We start from the raw sequence: 23,090 nt of genomic DNA, 5'->3' as shown, positions 1-23,090 counted from the left end.
GGTGACAAGGTGAGCGTCCGGCTTTCGGAACATGCCTTAGTTAACTCGCGGTGTTAAGTCTGCACAGTCTCGCCTCAAACGTCATTTATGCTACTAATGCAAAATACAACTACACATAGGGCGTCCATTTTTGTTGGGGGGGGGGGGGGTGGGGGGTGTTGCAGGCTGGCTTTTGTCCGAATTAAACGAAAATGCCCAAATGTGAATAACAACATTTATTCCTATTAGCATTAATGAATGAATGAATGTTTAACGACACCCCAGCACGAAAAATACATCGGCTATTGGGTGTCAAACTATGGTAATGCAAATAAATAAAGTGATGATCAACATCAATATTAAAATTCAAGACAAACAAAAACAGTGTAAAGAACTGTGCAAAAACACAAATATCACAGAATTTTACGGATACTGAATTTTACTCAAAACTTCAATTTTGTGCTGTATTGGTCATTCTCAAAGAGAATGTTACACCCCTGCACCACGGTGAGGTTACAGCACACGCAGGGGCATATTAGCATTACTACCAAACAGCTATATAGGGTTGCAAACGAATCACTACGCATTTTTACATGGATTACGACTGATTTTGAGGGTAGACTGATGGAAATACATAGTAAATAGATCTCAGGTTACCACATTTTGCCGAATGTCTGTGCCATTTTTGCCCCAGCACTGACAGTTGCCCCCCCCCCCCCCCCCCCCGCCCTCATGTCTCGTACGCTTATCCAACTATACTTTTAATAAAAAGACAAGCTCACCTCACCATATTACAAACATTACCAATGCAAAATACAAACACAAATACAATGTTAATAAACTCACAATCTCGCCTCACCATAATAAAACACATTATTTACTAATGCAAAATACAAACACAACTATAGTTTTAATAAATTATTGCATTATCTCTATCAAAAGTAATTGTTCTATTCCTTCGTACAACATCAGCAAATTGTTGACAAATAGTGACAGAAAACAATGAAAACAAGCTTCACTTCTAAATGTTATAAAATGTAGAATAAGACCGTTTTAGTGGATCTAGATTAGTGATTGCAATCAAAGAATTTCAACGAATGGCATGCGACAGTTTATACGTACGGGTGTCAATGAGTCAACAGAATCGCACGCACATTGTCATTAAGCGAACATAATCTTATGCACACCGTTGCATATTCAGTCAGATTCAGTCTGCTTTCAAACGAATCACTACATTAGCTTTTTATAATGGTGAAATGTTATATTTGTCTAGACTGAAAACTGCCTGCCCGTCCCTCTACCCTCTACATTATGTTGTTTTATTCTGAGCTGAATATGTTTGCGATGTGCATCTAGTAGAAGAAATACGGCAATATGTAGACATAGAGAATGTTTGGACTGTCAGGCGTAAGTATGTTTGTGTTTACCTCTCTACTGCTGTAACCAGTACTGGTAGCTGTCAAATATGTGGTCATGAAATGGAGGTTGGTATCCATATTTGTCTCCCCAGGTATTGTATCCAGTGAATCCGTTAACGTAGCCATCAAGGGACCTTCGGTATCCTATATAGAAAAACAAGAACACACATTTACAACAACAACAACAACAACAACAACAATAACTACTACTACTACTACTACTACTACTACTACTACTACTACTTTTGCTGATACTACTAGCTATTACTAGAGAGAGGGGAAGGCATGGTGAGAGAGCATAGGCGTTCGCAGCAGATGGGGGGGGGGGGGGCATTTTATTATTTATATTTGGATGTTAAAGTATGTTATCTTTACATATTCAAAATATTGGCATTTACCAACATTTGCCAATATGGCATTTGCTTGTCGAAAGCAGGAAATTGCACTTTAGAACATAAAGGTTTCAAACATTTCCGCGGGAACATGCCCCTGAGCCCCTCTAGAATTAACATAAATGCACTACCAAAGGAGTCAATCCAGGGTTCAGCTAAACGATTTAACACAAAGCACTTCAAAGTCATTACAATTTTTATTCATGTTATTTGCGATTGTAATTGTAACGAATTATATTATTAGCTTGTGCACTTGTCCATTGTAAGTAGGCTACTTACTAGTATTTGATTTGATACAACAGTTTGGTGTTTATATATTCAGCGTATACACTTGTATACAAATGTTGTACATTACAAAAAGACGCATATATGAAGGGCCAACCACATTGTCTATGAGTCACGAGTCAGGAAAATATATATAACGTGGTAGGGTGTGAATGGGGGGGGGGGGGGAGGGTCACTGCCCTATGCCCCCACCCACCCTCCACTGACTACGCCAGCGATTGATCTAACTGTTCCTGGATTCACCGTGGACTGCATTTCGCGTTACTAATCAGGGCCCCGTTCCACGAAGCGATCTTAACGCTAAGATCACCTTAAGCGCATAATGTGGATATGCACTTAAGGCAATGTTAGGACTAAGATTGCTTCGTGAAACGGGGCCCAGGTGGGTACTTACGTGAGTGGTAGCCAAAGATGATGGGGTCGGTGTATACTTTCTTCCCCTCGCCAGGAAATACATCAGGATATCCTTCAACTGACAAGAAATGTGTATTGAGCAAGTCGTAAAAAACACAAAACCATTGTAAAAGAGTTAAACCCGATGACCTTACGTTTAATATTTTCAGATATAAAGTTAAAGTTTGTATTGTTTAACGACACACTTTGATTTATTAATAATCGATTATTAGATGTCAAACATTTGGTAATTCTGACATATAGTCTTACAGAGGAAACCCGCTATATGTTACCATAAGTAGCATTTGTTATATGCACCATCCTACAGAGAGGATAACACACACCACGGCCTTTGATATACCAGTCGTGGTGCACTGGATGGAACGAAAAAAAGCCCAGTTGGCATTTTTAGATATTGCAGTTTTCTAAAAGTCAACTTTCACATTACCCAACTTCTCCTTAAATGATTAATTGAGGCACATCCATTTTGTTTGTTATTTGCAGATTTACGCCTCAGTCCATGAAGCGGTCTTAGCTCTAAGATCACCTTTTAAAGTAGTTATGCTTTGAAACATAAAGTTTATACTATCAGCCTGTACAAAATTACAATCAAATAATTCCATTTACTAGCATTTCATTTCATTTCAACTTATTTTCGTGCTTATATCCAATTAAGGTTCAAGCACGCTGTCCTGGGCATACACACACCTCAGCTATCTGGGCTGTCTGTTAAGGACAGTGGGTTAGTTGCTGGTGGTTACCGAAAGAGAAGATGGTGTAGTGGTCTTAAAACTCGCTCTAGGTGTGAACCGGTACGAAGCCTTAAATGTCCGATGGCTTAACCACTACACCACCGAGGCTAGCAGAAAAAAGAGTATTTTATGGGGGAATCTTGAGAATGTGTGACATACATTTACAAGTGACGTCACTGTTTTATACGTACACATTCAATACACTAAATGCATCCAGAATTCGTGGTGATCAACTAACAAAAGAAACAAGAAGGAAACAAGAACATGTTTTATTTAACGACGCACTCAACACATTTTATTTACGGTTATATGGTCAGATATATGGTTAAGGACCACACAGATATTGAGAGAGGAAACCCGTCGTGGTAGGCCATCGGACTACAGGCTGGTAGGTACTGGGTTCGGATCCCAGTCGAGGCATGGGATTTTTAATCCAGATACCGACTCCAAACCCTGAGTGAGTGCTCTGCAAGGCTCAATGGGTAGGTGTAAACCACTTGCACCGACCAGTGATCCATAACTGGTTCAACAAAGGCCATGGTTTGTGCTATCCTACCTGTGGGAAGCGCAAATAAAAGATCCCTTGCTGCTAATCGGAAGAGTAGCCCATGTAGTGGCGACAGCGGGTTTCCTCTTAAAAATCTGTGTGGTCCTTAATCATATGTCTGACACCATATAACCGTAAATAAAATGTGTTGAGTGCGTCGTTAAATAAAACATTTCTTTCTTTCAAAAGAAACAAAGATTGTCGGCATGCTATATCATTATTCTAGATTTAATTATGGAAATATTATGCGTGGGATCGGTTTATGTGTAGTTATTTATTACAAATAAATGTGAAAATAATGAAATATTGTAGTTTCATCTTCGACATAACACCTTTAAGGAATACATATAATAGCTTCATTAGGTGCCAAATGGAATATGCTAATTAAACAAATAGTTAAACGGTTATATTGGTCTAGAATGTTTTTTGTAATCTCTTAGTCGGAAATATTTCGACTCTGTTATAATTAGTGGACACACAACTTGATGAGGCGCATCAGAAGAGCTGACTTTTGAGTTACCGTACGTACTAGGTTCGATACCCTCCTTAGTGATATGACCTATCCTGTTTGTGGAAAGAAACTACCGTGGTGAATAGTAAACGAGTTTGTTATGTGGCTAAAGCGGCCCTCACATATCAGCCGACGTCCGTGCGATTTTTGTAATCGCAGGAGTCGCCGGGGGATTTAGAGCCCATGGATGAATCGGGCGAATTTCATGTCTGCGACGTGTGCCCTCACATATTAAACGGGTCCCAGGCGATGCCCTTTGAACACTGGATCGCAGTGGTGACAGTGCAGCCGCCAGGGCGTCGGCCGGACGCCGCTAGATAATCTGGCGGGCGCCGGCTAATCAAAGAACAGATCGGTAGGCGTCCTGGCGGAGCCCGGCCGGGCGACTGGTGATTGATGTCGGGCTTTCCCTCGGCGTCCGCGCCTCGAGTATTTAAAGATGCGTTGTATAAAGTTGTACCTGTTCTGGACGGAGGAGCTTCCTGTCGTGGATGGAGGAGCCGGCCTTGGCCGGCTCTTGTGCCCACGACAGGCGTGCGCTACAACAGCTTGTTCTGAATGTGTACGTAAAACCCTATGCCATGACATAACATGACGGAGGAGCCAGCGGGGCGCCCGGCCGATGTTGAACAAATCGCCCGGGATCCGTGAGGGAGCCGTGAGGTTATCGTAGGGTGGCCGTCAGGGGCCGGTGAAAATCCCACGGCGCCCGGCGGATTTTTTTCCAATAATTTTCGTCAAAATCTTCAGGCGGCCGCCAGATCACCGATCGGTTTCCAGCGACGTGTCTACGGGACGTGTCTACGGGATTGCCACGACCTAAAATCGCGTTTGGACAATCGCAGATTTGGGAGTCAGGTTTTCACGCCCGCGGGGTTCGGGCGACCCCTAAAAATCGCAGCGGAGCCCGTAGCCCGAGTACTCTGACTGTAAGAAAGCTAGACGGACATTTGGACATAAATACGCTCTCATTACAGTCAGAGACCAAGCTATGTATTTTTTTGGCAATTGCCGACAACCAAAAAGTTGTCATAGATTTCCGCTCTAATACCACAACAATCCTATGTTTGACGTCAAATACCTTTATGGTCCGCTTTCAGAACTAAAACATACAGGTTTATACATATGGAGTTTCTGGTGGCGCAAAAACAAAATAAAAAAGGTCCACTTGGTTCATATTCGACCCCCCCCCCCCCCTCCGGTCCAGCTCACGCTACGCCACTGATGCCGGTGGTAATAATGATGATGATGATGTTGCCGATGATAGTGATGATGCTATTGATGGTAAGAGTAATGATGATGATGATGTTGGTAATGAAAATGATGATGATGAAAACTACGTACTGCCTGGGGGAAAGAAGGTGCCTTCAGGTACTCCCTGGGGTTTGTTTCCATGGATGCTGAACCCTTGATAACTATTGGACATCGCCGGTGCGAGAATGACGCATACGAGTACACAGAGGTCCAGACTCTGAGACATGTTGGTTCGTTCACTAATCCTGGAATACAAAATATCAAAGTGGTTTCCTTAAAATCTATAACGGATACAAATATGTATCTTAAAACACAACACAATACGACACGACACAACACAACACAACACAACGTAACTTAATATAAAGCCTCGGTCACACTGTCGATGATCAGGACGCCGGGTTAACCACGGATACGATCCGGCATCATTCGTGACAATCCGTTGCGTTCCGTACTAAACTGTACCGATCCTTAGCGACCTGTAGCACTCCCCGTTGTCAACTAACCCCTATCCTTAGGAATCCTTGGTTTATCCGTCGAAAACCGTAGTTAAACCGTGGTGCATCCGTAGGAGACCGCGGATAGACCACTATCCGGGGTTATCCGTGAGGTTTTCATCCGTCGTGGATCCAGCCAGACGATCCTTGACAGTGTGACCGGAGCTTAACACAAAACCGTAACACAACACAACAGCATGATATACAAAATGTATAATAATTATAAGAATTAAATATAGTTAAAACCACCCCCTCCCCCTACGTTCCCATGCCATGGATTACGCCTGCTATATATACGCGTAACATTAAATACAAAAAATTTAAATGTTCTATTTATTATATAATTTTTGGCAATTTACCTTTATTTTTAAAATGCCAGCAGCAAAATAGTTCCGGATTTCTTACAGTGAAGATAATATAACACTTTCTACAGTGACGATAACACATTTTAGAGTGAAATACAGAAATTTCACTCTAAAATGTGTTATCGTCACTAAGTGACTGATAACACTTTTATTTCACTGATATTTTAAGATATTTCACTAAATGTTATATAATAAAATATAATACATTATAGCTGGTAGTCTACGATTCAATCATTTAAAACAAAAGATAGGTATGGTAATTTAAAAAAAAGAGTGCTTACCTGTAGAAACCAAAAATACTCCAGTAGACAATAACGCAATAGATATTTTGAGGGACACCTAGTTGCTATATTTGTGACAAAACACACATAATATATACTATTTTCACAACATCCGTATGATGACACGTGATGTTGCTATTGGAGAGAGAGAGAGAGAGACTTCCGTTGACGCAGTCTCCATCAATCATCATTCTTATTTCCTCAACGTGTCTGGAATATGACATGTGGTCACTCTGCACTCTATAGGACACATACCGCCAAATCAAACCCCACAGACAACAATAGTAACCACTGGTGTACAGGTACTTTCCTGTCGCCATTAAACAATGGGCGGGGCGGAGCCCAGTGGTAAAGCGCTCGCTTGATGCGCGGTCGGTTTGGGATCGATCGCTATTGGTAGGTCCATGGGCTATAAATATCTTGTTCCAGCCAGTGCACCATAACTGGTATATCAAAGGCCATGGTATATGTGCTATCCTGTCTGTGAGATGTGCATATAAAAGACCCCTTGCTACTAATGAAAAACATTTACGGGGTTTCTTCTAAGACTTTATGTAAAAATTACAAAATGTTTGACACCCAGTAGCAGATGATTAATAAATCAATGTAAGCCTAGTGGTGTCGTTAAACAAAACAAACTATACCCTAAGTAGACAACTACACCGACATTTCTCCCAGTAAACTAACCACTAACCCACTGTCCTGGACAGATAGCTGAGGTGTGTGCTCAGGACAGCGTGCTTGAACTTTAATTGAATATAATCACGAAACTAAATACAAAATGAACATTTATTACACGAGTTTTATTGCAGCGATTGCGACATGGCTACGACAAAGGTGACTGGTAGCAGAGTACAAAAAATTCGGTGATTTCCGTAACAATCTATTTTGGTCAGACCAATCGCGTTAGAGTATGCATGCATATGTAATCTGGGACGGATTAATCTTTAAGCACTTCCAACCTTTCCATCAGTTTTATGACAGTTTTTGTCGTATTTCAGTTTACAGAGTAAATAAAATTAAAACATATAGTAATATATTTTAAAATATGTAGTCGTACGTGTAGCAACGCGTGTTTGCAAATAAACACACAAAATAATAAATAAATAAATAAATAAATAAATACATAGTTAAATAACAATAATAAAAAAAAAAATAATAATAAAAAACAAAACAAAAAAAACCATAATAATAATAATTAAAAAAAAAAAAAAAAAAAAAATAATATGCTGCATACATAAGTAGTCTGGGGCGGGACGTAGCCCTGATGCGCGGTATTCTGGGATCGAACCCCCTCATTGGGCTACATCTCTTTCCAGTCAGTGCACCACGACTGGTATATCAAAGTATGTGCTATTCTGCATGTGTGATGGTGTATATAAAAGATCCCTTACTACTAATGGAAGAAACGTAGCGGGTTTCTTCTCTATGACTTAATTTCAAAATTATGTTTGACATCCAATAGCCGATGATTGATAAATCAATGTGTTCTAGTGGTGTCGTTAAACAAACATACTTTAACATAACTTTAACAGAAATAGCCTAGGTAGGTAGCTAGAAAGGTGATTACGTACGTACATACTGGGTGATGAATAAACAAAACCGTTAATGTTATTATCAAGTTTTTTACTCTGGACATAAACCTAATAGTAAATGATTTATTTTTATCAACTTAACCACAGCTGAAATCTTAAACGTTTATAAACCCTTGTGTCCCTGGCCCAGTCACTGGCGAAGTCAGATTGTGCCCGGGAGAAACCTGCTTGGACCTTAATTGGATATAGGCACGTTATTATGCTATCCAATCCAATCTAAACGTTTATCGAAATTTGAAAAACACACCCGACAAAAACTCTATTTAAAAAAAAAAAAAATTAACAAAAGAAATCAACCAGATATCCACTTTCTTTCTCATTAAATATCAAAGTGTGTGTTTGTTTTTATTCATAGTAGAGATACTTTGATAAATATTTTTGATAACCATAGTCAAGATTATGACCCACTTGACTTGACTGTAAGAATAATACAAGTACACATGTAGCTGAATTAACGGAATGTCCTGCACGGAGGAACCGACCGAGACCGGTATCTATGCCCAGGACAGGCGTGCGCTACAACAGCTTGCTCTGAATGTGCACGTTAAACAATTTCCCAAATTAACGGAATGTCCTGCACGGAGGAACCGACCGAGACCGGTATCTATGCCCAGGACAGGCGTGCGCTACAACAGCTTGCTCTGAATGTGCACGTTAAACAATTTCCCAAATTAACGGAATGTCCTGCACGGAGGAACCGACCGAGACCGGTATCTATGCCCAGGACAGGCGTGCGCTACAACAGCTTGCTCTGAATGTGCACGTTAAACAATTTCCCAAATTAACGGAATGTCCTGCACGGAGGAACCGACCGAGACCGGTATCTATGCCCAGGACAGGCGTGCGCTACAACAGCTTGCTCTGAATGTGCACGTTAAACAATTTCCCAAATTAACGGAATGTCCTGCACGGAGGAACCGACCGAGACCGGTATCTATGCCCAGGACAGGCGTGCGCTACAACAGCTTGCTCTGAATGTGCACGTTAAACAATTTCCCAAATTAACGGAATGTCCTGCACGGAGGAACCGACCGAGACCGGTATCTATGCCCAGGACAGGCGTGCGCTACAACAGCTTGCTCTGAATGTGCACGTTAAACAATTTCCCAAATTAACGGAATGTCCTGCACGGAGGAACCGACCGAGACCGGTATCTATGCCCAGGACAGGCGTGCGCTACAACAGCTTGCTCTGAATGTGCACGTTAAACAATTTCCCAAATTAACGGAATGTCCTGCACGGAGGAACCGACCGAGACCGGTATCTATGCCCAGGACAGGCGTGCGCTACAACAGCTTGCTCTGAATGTGCACGTTAAACAATTTCCCAAATTAACGGAATGTCCTGCACGGAGGAACCGACCGAGACCGGTATCTATGCCCAGGACAGGCGTGCGCTACAACAGCTTGCTCTGAATGTGCACGTTAAACAATTTCCCAAATTAACGGAATGTCCTGCACGGAGGAACCGACCGAGACCGGTATCTATGCCCAGGACAGGCGTGCGCTACAACAGCTTGCTCTGAATGTGCACGTTAAACAATTTCCCAAATTAACGGAATGTCCTGCACGGAGGAACCGACCGAGACCGGTATCTATGCCCAGGACAGGCGTGCGCTACAACAGCTTGCTCTGAATGTGCACGTTAAACAATTTCCCAAATTAACGGAATGTCCTGCACGGAGGAACCGACCGAGACCGGTATCTATGCCCAGGACAGGCGTGCGCTACAACAGCTTGCTCTGAATGTGCACGTTAAACAATTTCCCAAATTAACGGAATGTCCTGCACGGAGGAACCGACCGAGACCGGTATCTATGCCCAGGACAGGCGTGCGCTACAACAGCTTGCTCTGAATGTGCACGTTAAACAATTTCCCAAATTAACGGAATGTCCTGCACGGAGGAACCGACCGAGACCGGTATCTATGCCCAGGACAGGCGTGCGCTACAACAGCTTGCTCTGAATGTGCACGTTAAACAATTTCCCAAATTAACGGAATGTCCTGCACGGAGGAACCGACCGAGACCGGTATCTATGCCCAGGACAGGCGTGCGCTACAACAGCTTGCTCTGAATGTGCACGTTAAACAATTTCCCAAATTAACGGAATGTCCTGCACGGAGGAACCGACCGAGACCGGTATCTATGCCCAGGACAGGCGTGCGCTACAACAGCTTGCTCTGAATGTGCACGTTAAACAATTTCCCAAATTAACGGAATGTCCTGCACGGAGGAACCGACCGAGACCGGTATCTATGCCCAGGACAGGCGTGCGCTACAACAGCTTGCTCTGAATGTGCACGTTAAACAATTTCCCAAATTAACGGAATGTCCTGCACGGAGGAACCGACCGAGACCGGTATCTATGCCCAGGACAGGCGTGCGCTACAACAGCTTGCTCTGAATGTGCACGTTAAACAATTTCCCAAATTAACGGAATGTCCTGCACGGAGGAACCGACCGAGACCGGTATCTATGCCCAGGACAGGCGTGCGCTACAACAGCTTGCTCTGAATGTGCACGTTAAACAATTTCCCAAATTAACGGAATGTAAACAGGAAGGAAGGAAATGGTTTATTTAACGACGCACTCAACACATTTTATTTACGGTTATATGGCGTCGGACATATGGTTAAGGACCACACAGATATTGAGAGAGAAAACCCGCTGTCGTTACTTCATGGGCTACTCTTTTCGATTAGCAGCAAGGAATATTTTATATGCACCATCCCATATACAAGATAGCACATACCACGGCCTTTGATATACCAGTCGTGGTGCACTGGCTGGAGCGAGAAATAGCCCAATGGGCCCACTGACAGGGATCAATCCCAAACCGACCGCGGGCTACTTCTCTCCCCAGGAAGGAATGAATGCATTTTTATTTATCGACATACTCTACTCATTGTAATTACTGTTATATGGTGTCAGTAATTTAAAGTTTGTTTTGTTTAACGACACCACTAGAGCACATTGATTTATTAATCATTGGCTATGGATAACATATGGTAATTCTTATAAATAATTTTAGAGAAGAAATCCGCTACATTTGTTTATCAGTAGCAATGGATCTTTTATATGCACCATCCCACAGAGAGGATAGCACATACCATGGCCTTTGATATACCAGTCGGAGTGCACTGAATGGAAAGAGAAATAGCCCAATGGGCTCACTGATGGGGATCGATCTTAGGCTGAACGCACACCAAGCGAGCACATTACTAATGGGCCCAGTCAGTAAGGAGTGTTCAAATATTACGTAACGCTATTTTTGTCAAAATTAGACACTCCCCCTCCTAGTAACGCTCCGTAACGCTCCGTAACACTAGACCAGACACCCCCAAAATATTACGTAACGCTGTGAACAAGTCATGCGATGGGTATAACATAATGCGACTTGGGAAGCGCAGATACTCACTTCAACTCAATTTATAATCCTTATTGGGTGTAGCTATAACTACTTTTAGTGGGTATTAGCTCAGTCGATTGAGTGCTCGTTTGGGGTGCTTGCGTCGCTGGATCGAACCACTTCGGTAGACCAATTCAACTGATTAGTTTCCTTTTCTCGTTCCAATCAGTACACCACAACTGGTCGTGTTATGTGCTTTCCTGTCTGTGGGAAAATGCATATAAAAGATCTCTTGCTGTTACTTGAAAAATGTAGTGGGTTTCATCTGATGACTACGTGTCAGAATTACCGAATGTTTGACATCCAATAGCCAATGATTAATTAATCGATGTGCTCTAGTGGTGTCCTTAAACAAAACAAATTGGATAACTATAACTACCTACGTTAAACATTGTTGCCGTGACGTTTATGAAAGAAGAAGAAAAAAGAATAGAAATAGAACGGATTTTAGTAATAAAAAAATAAAAAACACCAAGTGCGTTACGTAACGCTGTTAAATACACCCACCCAACCCTTGTACATAACATGGTTTGGACCTACACCCACTCACCCGCTCGAGTGTTACGTAATAGTTGAATGGCCCCTAATATGAAAATCAATGGTACTACTCAGGGGACATGTAGATCAAAGGGTCCGTAGCTAGTATCGAGAAACAACCCCCCCCCCACCCACCCACCCACCCCAACAACAACAAAAAAGAGAAGAAAATAACCAAACAAACCAAAACAAACCCACACAGATACACATTATTATTTATGATTCAACCTAGTTTCCAAAATAGTTTTCAAGAAGTAATTTTACAAACAAATGTATTGACCGTGCCGTGTTGACATGTTTACAATATATGTAAGTCTAAAATTTAAACCTGTATTAAGATGAACTAGTCTTTAACGTATATTTGTTATTGCAGTCTGAAAGGCTTATACAGTTTTGTTCTTTTCTTTTATATCTGAAAACTGAATTAAATAATTTGACTACCAACCCACCTACTACTAGACTACTAGGTCCGTATCCAGAGGTTGCGATGGACGAGTAGACATCCCATAAGAAAATTGTTAATGACACACAATAACCACCCCACCCAAAGTAAACACCCACAAACACCCATATAAAGACAACTTATTGTCTTTACTGTTTTTACCGTTGAAGAATAAACGCGAAAACCCCGTTATGACATACATAACAGTGTCCAAAAGATGGTTCGTGTGTGTGTGTGTGTGCGTGCGTGCGTGTGTGTGTAACACGTTTGAAATGACCTTTTTAATAACTTTACAAAACACTGTATCCTGCGCAAGAATAGTGTTACAGATCTCGCTCCTTTTATAATTATTTTTATTAGGAGCTCGGTTCATTTGTGACAAACTCTCATTACGACCAGCAGGGATGTGCCACGACAGTGCAGTAACACACAATCTGGTCACAATGGTGATACAACGGTGACGTCAGTAGGTACTGACACAAGTTTGTTGTATACTGGCCACAAGGTAGTTTACTCCACCAATGACGTGTCACTGCGGTGCAGTAACAAAGAATCAGGTCATAGTGATGATAAAAGGGTGACGTCAGAAGGTACTGGCAAAAGTTCGTTGTATACTGGCCACAAGATAGTTTACTACCACCCATGACGTGTCACTACAGTGCAGTAACAAAGAATCAGGTCACAGTGATGATAAAATAGTGACGTCAGTCGTTCTGGCAAACATTGTTGTGTACTGGTTAGCAGTAGCCAATTAATCACGAAGAAAGCCATTTGTTAAACGACACTCCAACACTTTCCCAGCCACCCTTAATGTAAAATATAATTTATAAGAGAAATAGCGTTTCCGCTGCCAAAAGTATTTTTTCTTGTTTGTCGGTTAAAATGTGTGTGTGTGTGTGTGTGTGTGTGTGTGTGTGTGTGTGTGCCATTTTATGTAAAATAAGATTTAAGGTGTGATTGGCGAGGGGGGATGGCCCCGTGCCCCCACCACCTCACTTAGCCACTGGAATAAACAAAATCATTAGTACCATTCCTTGCTGCTAATCGAAAAAGAATAGCCCATTAAGTGGCGACAGCGGGTTTCGTCTCTCAATATCTGTGTGGTCCTTAACCATATGTCTGACGCCATAAACCGTAAATAAAATGTGTTGAGTGCGTCGTTAAATAAAACATTTCCTGCCTTATTAAAAAGTTTGTTTTCTTTAACGACACCACTAGAACACATTGATTAATTAATCATCGACTATTGGATGTCAAACATTTGGTAATGCTGACTCGTATTCAACAGAGGAAACCCGCTCATTTTTCCTAATGCAGCAAGGGATCTTTTAAATGCACTTTCCTCAACCGACTGAGCTAAATCCCGACTCCAAGAGGGAAAGAAAGAAAGAAATGTTTTATTTAACAACGCACTGAACACATTTTATTTACGGTTATATGGCGTTATACATATGGTTAAGGACCACACAGATTTTGAGAGGAAACCCGCTGTCGCCACTACATGGGCTACTCTTTCAGATTAGCAGCAAGGGATCTTTTATTTGCGCTTCCCACAGGCAGGATAGCACAAACCATGGCCTTTGTTGAACCAGTTATGGATCACTGGTTGGTGCAAATGGTTTACACATACTCATTGAGCCTTGCAGAGCACTCACTCAGGGTTTAGAGTCGGTATCAGGATTAAAAATCCCATGCCTCGACTGGGATCCGAACCCAGTACCTACCAGCCTGTAGATCGATGGCCTAACCACGACGCCACCGAGGCCGGTCGACCCCAAGAGGGATGAAATCTCCAGCAAAGGGTCTCCCCGGGAGTAACACTAGATAGTGATTGATAGATTCAACCATTATTTTGACACCGCATTCTGCAGCAATATGGCTCTGGTCATGTGTTAGGGTTTTATCATTCAGATTTGATATACCAGTAGCGGGGCACTGGTTGGAACGAGAGAAAATCCCAATAGGTTCGAATTCACTAAGATGCTTTGGACGTAAATCCTACGACCAAATCACAATAGGGAGCGCTCTACCGACTGAACAAGGTCCAGTGCCCTATTACCAGAGTAAAAAAAACCCCAACAAGCCCACCATAATATTTTTAAAATAAAAAACACACACCGAAATTACGTGATGATATGAGTTTATTCTACCTATTTCTACAATGAAATTGTGCGAATCCTTGGACTGATTAATAGTGTAGATAACTGGATTTCACGCTTTTGTCCTTTAACGTCTTCAAACGTCTGTCAAAACAAATCACCCAACCTAGAAAGAGAAACAGTATGATACATAGCGTACATTATGTAACTCAAACGTCAAGACTTCAACGAGATTTTACAATTGCCAACGGTCAATACCTTGGCAATAATCGTGCGAAAACGCTAAGAGGCAGAAAAGTGTGATAGACAGACGCTGTGGTTCATTTGTATAGATTAATGCATTGCTGGATTATTGTAATCATTTGTGTAAATCATATACGTTAAACCGTTTATCAAATATTTTTTTTAATGAAATCAGTTCAAATTATCACAACCTCAAAATCACCTAAAAGAAAAAGAAAACAAAAAACAAATAGAAACAAAAACAAAACAATTAAAAACCCCAAAACAAACCACACACACAAATCTCACACCCCCCCCCCCCCCCCCCCCCCCCCCCCCAACAACAACAATAACAACCCCACATAAAACAAAACAAAACAACAGCAACAACAAAAATGAACGGGGATTGACAACTATGTCCTGGACCGCTAGGCCATGCGAGATGACTGTTCTGACGCATCGAAATGAAAAAAATCCATTACCTTTCGGAAGTGTTGACGTAATAGAAAAACCCCAAACCCCATTATTATGTGTAATATTCAAATATTTACAATACTTGCGACTGTGACTGTAAAGAATTATTTGGTTGGACCCAATCATCTGTTACAATATTCGATTGTGTTGTTGCTAAGAGAAATATCTGCGAATGTTACAATTGACTTTGCATTGGAGACGGTATGAAAACTTAGCATCTATCAAACGTAAGGCTTAACCATTTTGCCACAAGATCGTTTAAAAAACGTTTAAATACAAGCACCAGGGACGTGCCACTACAGTGCAATAACAAACAACCAGGGCACACTGATAGAGAGTTTTCTTTAGCTAGAACGAAATAGCCACTTTTAAACTTAAAATTGTACTTTTTCATTAAGGTTAGAAAAGGAAGCATATATATATTACCTGTCTACCAGGCCTGTCAGTCCCGAAACCGTCGGTTGAAGCCACGTCCCATCTGCTGTCCGAAACCAAACTGTCCACCAAATTGCTGTCCCATCTGTCCGAATCTAGACTGGTCACCGAAACCTCTGCCACCCATAAAACCTCTGCCACCCTTAAACCCTTTACCTCCCTTAAACCGTTTGCCGCCCTTAAACCGTTTGCCACCCTTAAACCGTTTGCCACCCTTAAACCGTTTACCACCAATAAACCCTTGCCCACCACCAAACCCTTGCCCACCAATAAACCCTTGCCCACCACCAAACCCTTGCCCACCAATAAACCCTTGCCCACCACCAAACCCTTGCCCACCAATAAACCCTTGCCCACCACCAAACCCTTGCCCACCAACAATTCCTTGACCGCCAACAAATCCTTGACCGCCAACAAATCCTGGACCACCAACAACCCCTTTGCCACCACCATATCCATGGTGACCGTATTTGTTATAGACCGGTGGTTGGGCATACGCGGATCTCCTGTAACCTAGAATGGAAAACAGAACAATACATGTTCTAAAACTGCTGAACGTATGTTAGAAATACAAAAACCCCACAACGATTGATGAAATTCCCGTTATGCAATTTTACGGATAACTCGTAATATGTGATATATATTTGGATCAGCAGAGATTGGTAATATTTTATTTCACTGAAGGCGAATAGAACCAATAGTTAAATCCAGATTTGTTAAATCTTAAAACAAAAGTGTTTTAATTTTTGTTAAACACGTTAACATAATAACAGGTTTATGATCATAAATCGTTTTAAAAATCATTGGCTACCATTTGCTCATGACACTGTAATTTCCCAGAGTAGATCTATACTTACGTATGGGGCGATACATGCCAGAATATCCATATCCTGAAATTAAAAGGAAGGTCATTATTAAGTCATAAGAACAAAAGGGAACCTGTCATGCAGTTTTTCTGTTATATTGATAAAGTACATATTGTTTTTACTAATACAAATTGCGGTTGCAGACAGTTGTGAGAGGCAGTTATGTGGGGGTTTTTTTTATTATGTTATTTATGACTATCCTGAGTTTGTATCCATTGCAAACGGTTTTTGACAAATAAAATATTTTTGCATTATTAAAATTAGAATTTACTTACATTTTTTTTATTTAGGAAAGTACCAAAAAAGTGTGTGTGTGGGGGGGGGGGGGGGGGGGGGAGACGGAATGGTGGCGTGGCGTGGGTTGCCAGCGCCAGGGGCAAGGCAAGTATTGCGCCCCCTAACCAGTGGACCGTTGGCACTCCCGGAGTCCCTTCCACCAGTCCAGAATTTTGCGCCCAGGGCAACCGCCTCGGTGGCCCCGCACACTCTAAGCCGTGTGTGTTTGTGTGTGTATGTGTGTGTGTGTGTGTGTGTACCATCGCAGCTGCTACTGGATCAAGAAAAGTGTGTGTTTAGTGGGGGTGGGGTGGGGGGGGGGCGGCACATGCCCCCTTGCCCTCCCCTGCTTCTTACGCCAGTGGCTATTTAAATATTAATGTGTGTGTTGAATCCTAAATAGTTAAATATTATAAAACTCGAGATTGCAGCTTAAAGTTCCAAAGACTACCTTCACTCGCAGGCGCGGATCTAGAACTTTATAAGAGGGGACCAGTAATATTATTTTGGGTGGCGTTGATAAACAAAATTTCTCACCTTGTACAAAGGTAAAATTTATCATTTGGCCAAAAAAAATGGGGAAAGGGTGGGTGGGTGGGTGGGTGGGTATAAGTCCCCGCCTAAATCCGCGCCTCGCGTTAAAGAAGCATTGTGTCAGTACAAGGGAAGTTATTTACCATTCTGATAGGGATTGTAACCGTAATTATAGCCGTAGCCTGAGTATCCGTAGTTCGCTGACGTCAGAACCACGCATGCGCACAAAAAGAGGAGGATAATTCCAGACATTTTATTTGATCTTTGTTTTTGATCCTGAAATTAGACAAAAGAAACTAAAATTAGCAATATTATTTTTCACCTTTCATTCATTCTCTGCAATATAAAATGTATGTTAATTTGTGCAGTGTTTTAATAAATAGTAGACGAAACGTAACAACCAAAATCTAAATACTTCCATTGTCATGCACACTTCCTAATACCAACAAAACTAAGATTAGGAGCCGATACCGGCATGCGAACCGAAAACCTCCCAGACTTAAGGCTGATGACTTAACCGTTAAGTGTATCATGACAGCTGGTCATGTCACAATGTTGGAGTGAATTAAACTCGTAAATATCTCGCGCACAGAGCACTTTTAACATCCATGCCTGCGGTTACTACTTACTAATGTCAAAATTGATGTAAAACAGACAAGAAGCATTACAGAAACACGACTAATGTGGACTAAAGGAAATAAATGAAATATTTTGTCGACTGAGAAATAACTAGGTCTGTTTGCAATATCAAATATACTGCAAATTGACCTAGTTAATATTCGATGGACGATTTGTTAAAACGACAGGGGCTGGACGTAACCCAGTGATAAAGCGCTCGCTTGATCCCCGTCGGTGGGTCTTTTGGGTTATTCCTCGTTCTAGCCAGTGCCTCATGACTGGTATATCAAAGGCCGTGGTACGTGCTATCCTGTCTGTGGGAATGTAGCCGGGTTCCATCCTAAGACTATATGTCTGAATTACCAAATATTTGACATCCAATTGCCGATGATTAATAATGTGCTCTAGTGGTGTTGCTAAAAGAAAACAAACTTTAGACTTTATTTTTGATAACACAGACTGTTAACACATATACGTGTGATAACAATTAAAAGAGTCGTTGTTGAAAAATGTATCCAATTCGCTTTCGCTCGTGTAATATGTTATTAAAGAACTCGTTGTAAATGATAAATGGTATTCAACGGCCACTCATGTAGTATTCTCTATCTGTCTTGAATATCAAATTTATTGTAAACTGACCAAGTTACTTTTCGATTGACGATTTGTGACACCTCGGCACATTTTAAACTACGCAGGGTTAGCTCTGTCACTCGCCACACTGCCAACTATGAATTTTAAGAACAATTGGCGAATTTTATTTTAATTTGATAAAAACAATTTGTATAATGGTTGATGTTTTGTCGGAAAATCACTATAGGGTTTGCATTTTAAAGATAATTTGGCTAAATATTCTGCTATTTGGTGTCTAATATATGGTAATTTCGACAATGTCCATATCGTGTTTATTGTTGAGAGAGTGCGAGAGAGGAAACCCGCTTCTGTCACTCCTTCTTCCAAAAAGCAGCAAGGTAGTTTGTATATGCATTTCCCCCATAATGCCACGATCATTGTGCGACATGGGACGGGGTGGGGGTGGGACGATCGCCTGATGCGCAGTCAGTCTAGCGTCGATCCAGTCGGTGGACCCATTAAGCTATTTCTATTTCCCAGCCAGTACACCATGACTGGTATATGAAAGGCCGTGGTATGTACTATCCTGTCTGTGGGATGGTGCATATAAAAGATCCCTTGCTACCAACAGAATTTTTTTAGCGGCTTTTTACTGTAAAACTATATGCCAAATTTGCCAAATGTATGACATCCAATAGCTGATGATTAATAAACCAATGTGCTCTAGTGGTGTCGTTAAACAAAACCAACTTTAACTTTGGTTGGGGCGGAGGAAACTGTCGAACAACATCCCGCCCACCAATATGAAACAAATGTTTTAGAAGAACTACTGTTAATTGAATTTTTTTAAATAAATAATAATAAAATAAATAGATAAAATTTATATATTTTCCTTCCCAATTGAGCTCTGAGATATTGTTAGACTTTCTTTTTCTACTATTTGCTTCTTAATATAACAATGTAATGTAAGATATAATTGACATTTTAAAATTATGAACAAAATTATTTGTAATAACTATTAAAATGTTTTACCTGTGTAGCTTCAGAGGAGACCGCAACCAGTGACTTGAAGATTTCTAAAATACCAGTATTTATACAGATTTCACAAAAGAGAGCAACTACGTCGTTGCTGTTTACTCTTCCGTCGAACTAATCTTCATCAATCAAAAATACCTTTCCTTGTTTTCCTTACTCGGCATAATTGCAGTCCAATTTAATGCTGTAAGTACACTGGTAACTTCCGTCACCATTCTGTCAACAGTATGTATGGAGTTCTTTATTTACCTCAAAAACATGGTCCTACTACCAGTCAACTGTGAATTATGCATGCAAAAATAGGTCTTGGACACATCCGAATTTGGAGTAAGTGCGGACTGACTTATCGCCATGTTATATACTGACCAATCGGCGAGTTGCTGTACAGAAATATATAGAGATATATATATTTTTATTATACCTCTAGTTATTAACTCAGGTAGATGCCAAATCAGATCTGTCAGGTCAGATCACCTCTTGCACACGTTTCTGTTACAGTCCATTTGCCTGAAAACGAGAGTGATGAACTGGCAAGAAACTTAGTAATTAATAATGCTAAAGTCGTATGAAAACATATGATAATGGTAGTGATGTCGTGGTTGTGTGTTTGTTTTTTGTAATTTTCTTTGTGGTTTAAATAAAACAGTTTTTGTGTTTTTATGTTAATTTTAAACCCACACCTGCGTAAAGTATCATTGTTCCTCAATCAAAATCAACATGACAACTCCGATATTTACTTTTTAAGATTAAAAAAGTTAAAATAGTAGTCAATAAATGTATATAGTTTATAACATTTGTTGAATTTTATCATTATTAGTTCATTCAACATAACATTTGAAATATTTACAAATATATTTTTACTAGTTTGTAGACATTGCCCCAAAGAATGATCCGATCCAAACTTTAAGTCATAGACTTTGAAAACATTAAAAATCAAATTATAGGAGAAGATATTCTTTAAACATTGCCTGTGTACACCGACTGTGCGCCACATTTTAATACAATGTAAATCATTTAAAGCCGGCAACAAAAGATATGTTTCGTAAGAGAAATGTCGTAGAATGATGTATGTTTCACCCAGAATTAATTAAAAAAAAAAAAAAATGCTATTGTGTATTGCATTTTTACCATAGCTCTTTATTTTGTTAATACATAATTATATAATTAAAACAAAGTAAATCATATTCTTATACTCACCTTTAGCCAGTGTATATTTGTGCGTTGGAGTGTCGTTAAAGATTCATTTATTCATTCCGACTGTAAGAGGACTGCCAGCTTGTTCGCTACCTCACTGTTCCAATTATATATATATACTCTTCAAAAATGTAGGGGAATCTGAAATATTAATGTTAATATCAACTATTAGACCGAACATACGTTTTGACCACAGATATCCTAGTAAAGTAGGGGAACCTGAAATATTAATGTTAATATCAACTCTTTGACCGAACATACGTTTTGACCACATACATCCTAGTAAAGTAGGGGAACCTGAAATATTAATGTTAATATCAACTATTTGACCGAACATACGTTTTGACCACATACATCCTAGTAAAGTAGGGGAACCTGAAATATTAATGTTAATATCAACTCTTTGACCGAACATACGTTTTGACCACAGACATCCTAGTAAAGTAGGGGAACCTGAAATATTAATGTTAATATCAACTATTTGACCGAACATACGTTTTGACCACATACATTTTTGTTAAATAGGGGAACCTGAAATATTAATGTTAATATCAACTATTTGACCGAACATACGTTTTGACCACATACATCCTAGTAAAGTAGGGGAACCTGAAATATTAATGTTAATATCAACTCTTTGACCGAACATACGTTTTGACCACAGACATCCTAGTAAAGTAGGGGAACCTGAAATATTAATGTTAATATCAACTCTTTGACCGAACATACGTTTTGACCACAGACATCCTAGTAAAGTAGGGGAACCTGAAATATTAATGTTAATATCAACTATTTGACCGAACATACGTTTTGACCACATACATCCTAGTAAAGAACGTTCAGGCCAGGAGCCTATTTCACCAAACATCGTAAATTTACGTTTACGTGTAAAACTTACACCTGTCGTACGTCTACGTCTACGTGTACGTTTACTCCATTTCACGAAGACGGTCGTAGAAATACTACTAACTTACTTTGCACGTAAATCTACGTCTGTTTTCTTTAGCAACTCATTTAGCAGAAATTTGACATCTAAAGCCGATTATTAATAAATCAATGTGCTCTAGTACTGTCGTTAAACAAAACAAACTTTTAAATGAAAGAACGAATAAACTTGATATAGTTTGGAAACCACCGTTTCCCGTATATCAACACATGGTTGTACTGAACCAAATAAAATCCGATAGGCGACAATGTTAACCTATGTAGTTAAAAACACTATATTATGGGGCAATTCCCTATAATTGGACACCCCTGCGCGTGCTGTAACCTCACCGTGGTGCAGGGGTGTAACATTCTCTTTGAGAATGGCCAATACAGCACAAATTGAAGTTTAGAGTAAAATTCAGTGTCCGTAAAATTCTGTGATATTTGTATTTGTATTTTTGCACAGTTCTTTACACTGTTTTTGTTTAAATCTTGAATTTTTATATTGATGTTGATCATCACTTTATTTATTTGCATTACCATAGTTTGACACCCAATAGCCGATGTATTTTTCGTGCTGGGGTGTCGTTAAACATTCATTCATTCATTCATTCATTCATTCATTCTATATTTGGACAAGTCGATGTGCACTTTAAAATTAAAAAAAAAAAAATTGGTGATTTTAATTCGTGTTTTTCAACAAAGTACTAGATATACTGCAAAACGGGTCTGAATAAAAAATGTCATGTCCACCCTTTGGATCCACAACTAAAATTTCCCCCACGTCATGAACGAGTTTATTATTTGTGTAGGCAATATGCAAGATGACGTTTGGAATTGGGTGTATTTTGTGTGTTTTTTGTTTGTTTTGTGTGTGTGTGTGTGTGTGTGTGTGTGTGTGTGTGTGTGTGTTTTGTCTAGACAACTTTCACCCCTATCAAAATAATAGTCAGTTGAGCAGGCAGTCATTTGTGTATGGATATATATTTTATTTCTAAATTGTAGAGAAACTATTAAGTTGAATTCGAAAAAGATAATAGTAAAACATTGTAGAGTCCGTCAAATATAAGTTTTAAAATAATACGTTTGATAGCAGGGACGGATCTAGACCTTTGTAAAGGGGAGAGGGGTGTCACAGAATTGTAAAAGGAGCAAGATGAGTTTGTGCAAGGCAAATGAGCC

The 23,090-nt window shown here is 40.2% G+C and overlaps 2 protein-coding genes across 2 annotated transcripts; both read right to left on the bottom strand.

Annotated features, from left to right (window-relative positions):
- Positions 1-1,273: 1,273 nt before the first annotated feature.
- Positions 1,274-6,718, bottom strand: LOC121367316. Its single transcript, XM_041491426.1, has 4 exons — positions 6,675-6,718; positions 5,622-5,776; positions 2,469-2,546; positions 1,274-1,541 (listed from the first exon to the last, which is right to left on the bottom strand). The coding sequence occupies exons 2-4, from the start codon at positions 5,755-5,757 to the stop codon at positions 1,411-1,413; spliced, it is 345 nt and encodes a 114-aa protein (XP_041347360.1). The 5' UTR covers positions 5,758-5,776; positions 6,675-6,718; the 3' UTR covers positions 1,274-1,410.
- A 9,177-nt stretch (positions 6,719-15,895) lies between these two features.
- LOC121368501 (glycine-rich protein 5-like) lies at positions 15,896-17,592 on the bottom strand. The gene is made up of 3 exons (XM_041493238.1): positions 17,568-17,592; positions 16,746-16,778; positions 15,896-16,401 (listed from the first exon to the last, which is right to left on the bottom strand). Exons 1-3 carry the CDS (start codon positions 17,590-17,592, stop codon positions 15,896-15,898), a joined length of 564 nt encoding a protein of 187 aa, XP_041349172.1.
- Between the last annotated feature and the right edge of the window lie 5,498 nt (positions 17,593-23,090).

This window comes from Gigantopelta aegis, chromosome 3 (genome assembly GCF_016097555.1).
Source record: "Gigantopelta aegis isolate Gae_Host chromosome 3, Gae_host_genome, whole genome shotgun sequence".
NCBI lineage: Eukaryota > Metazoa > Mollusca > Gastropoda > Neomphalida > Peltospiridae > Gigantopelta > Gigantopelta aegis.
This window is presented reverse-complemented; position numbering and strand designations above follow the sequence as displayed.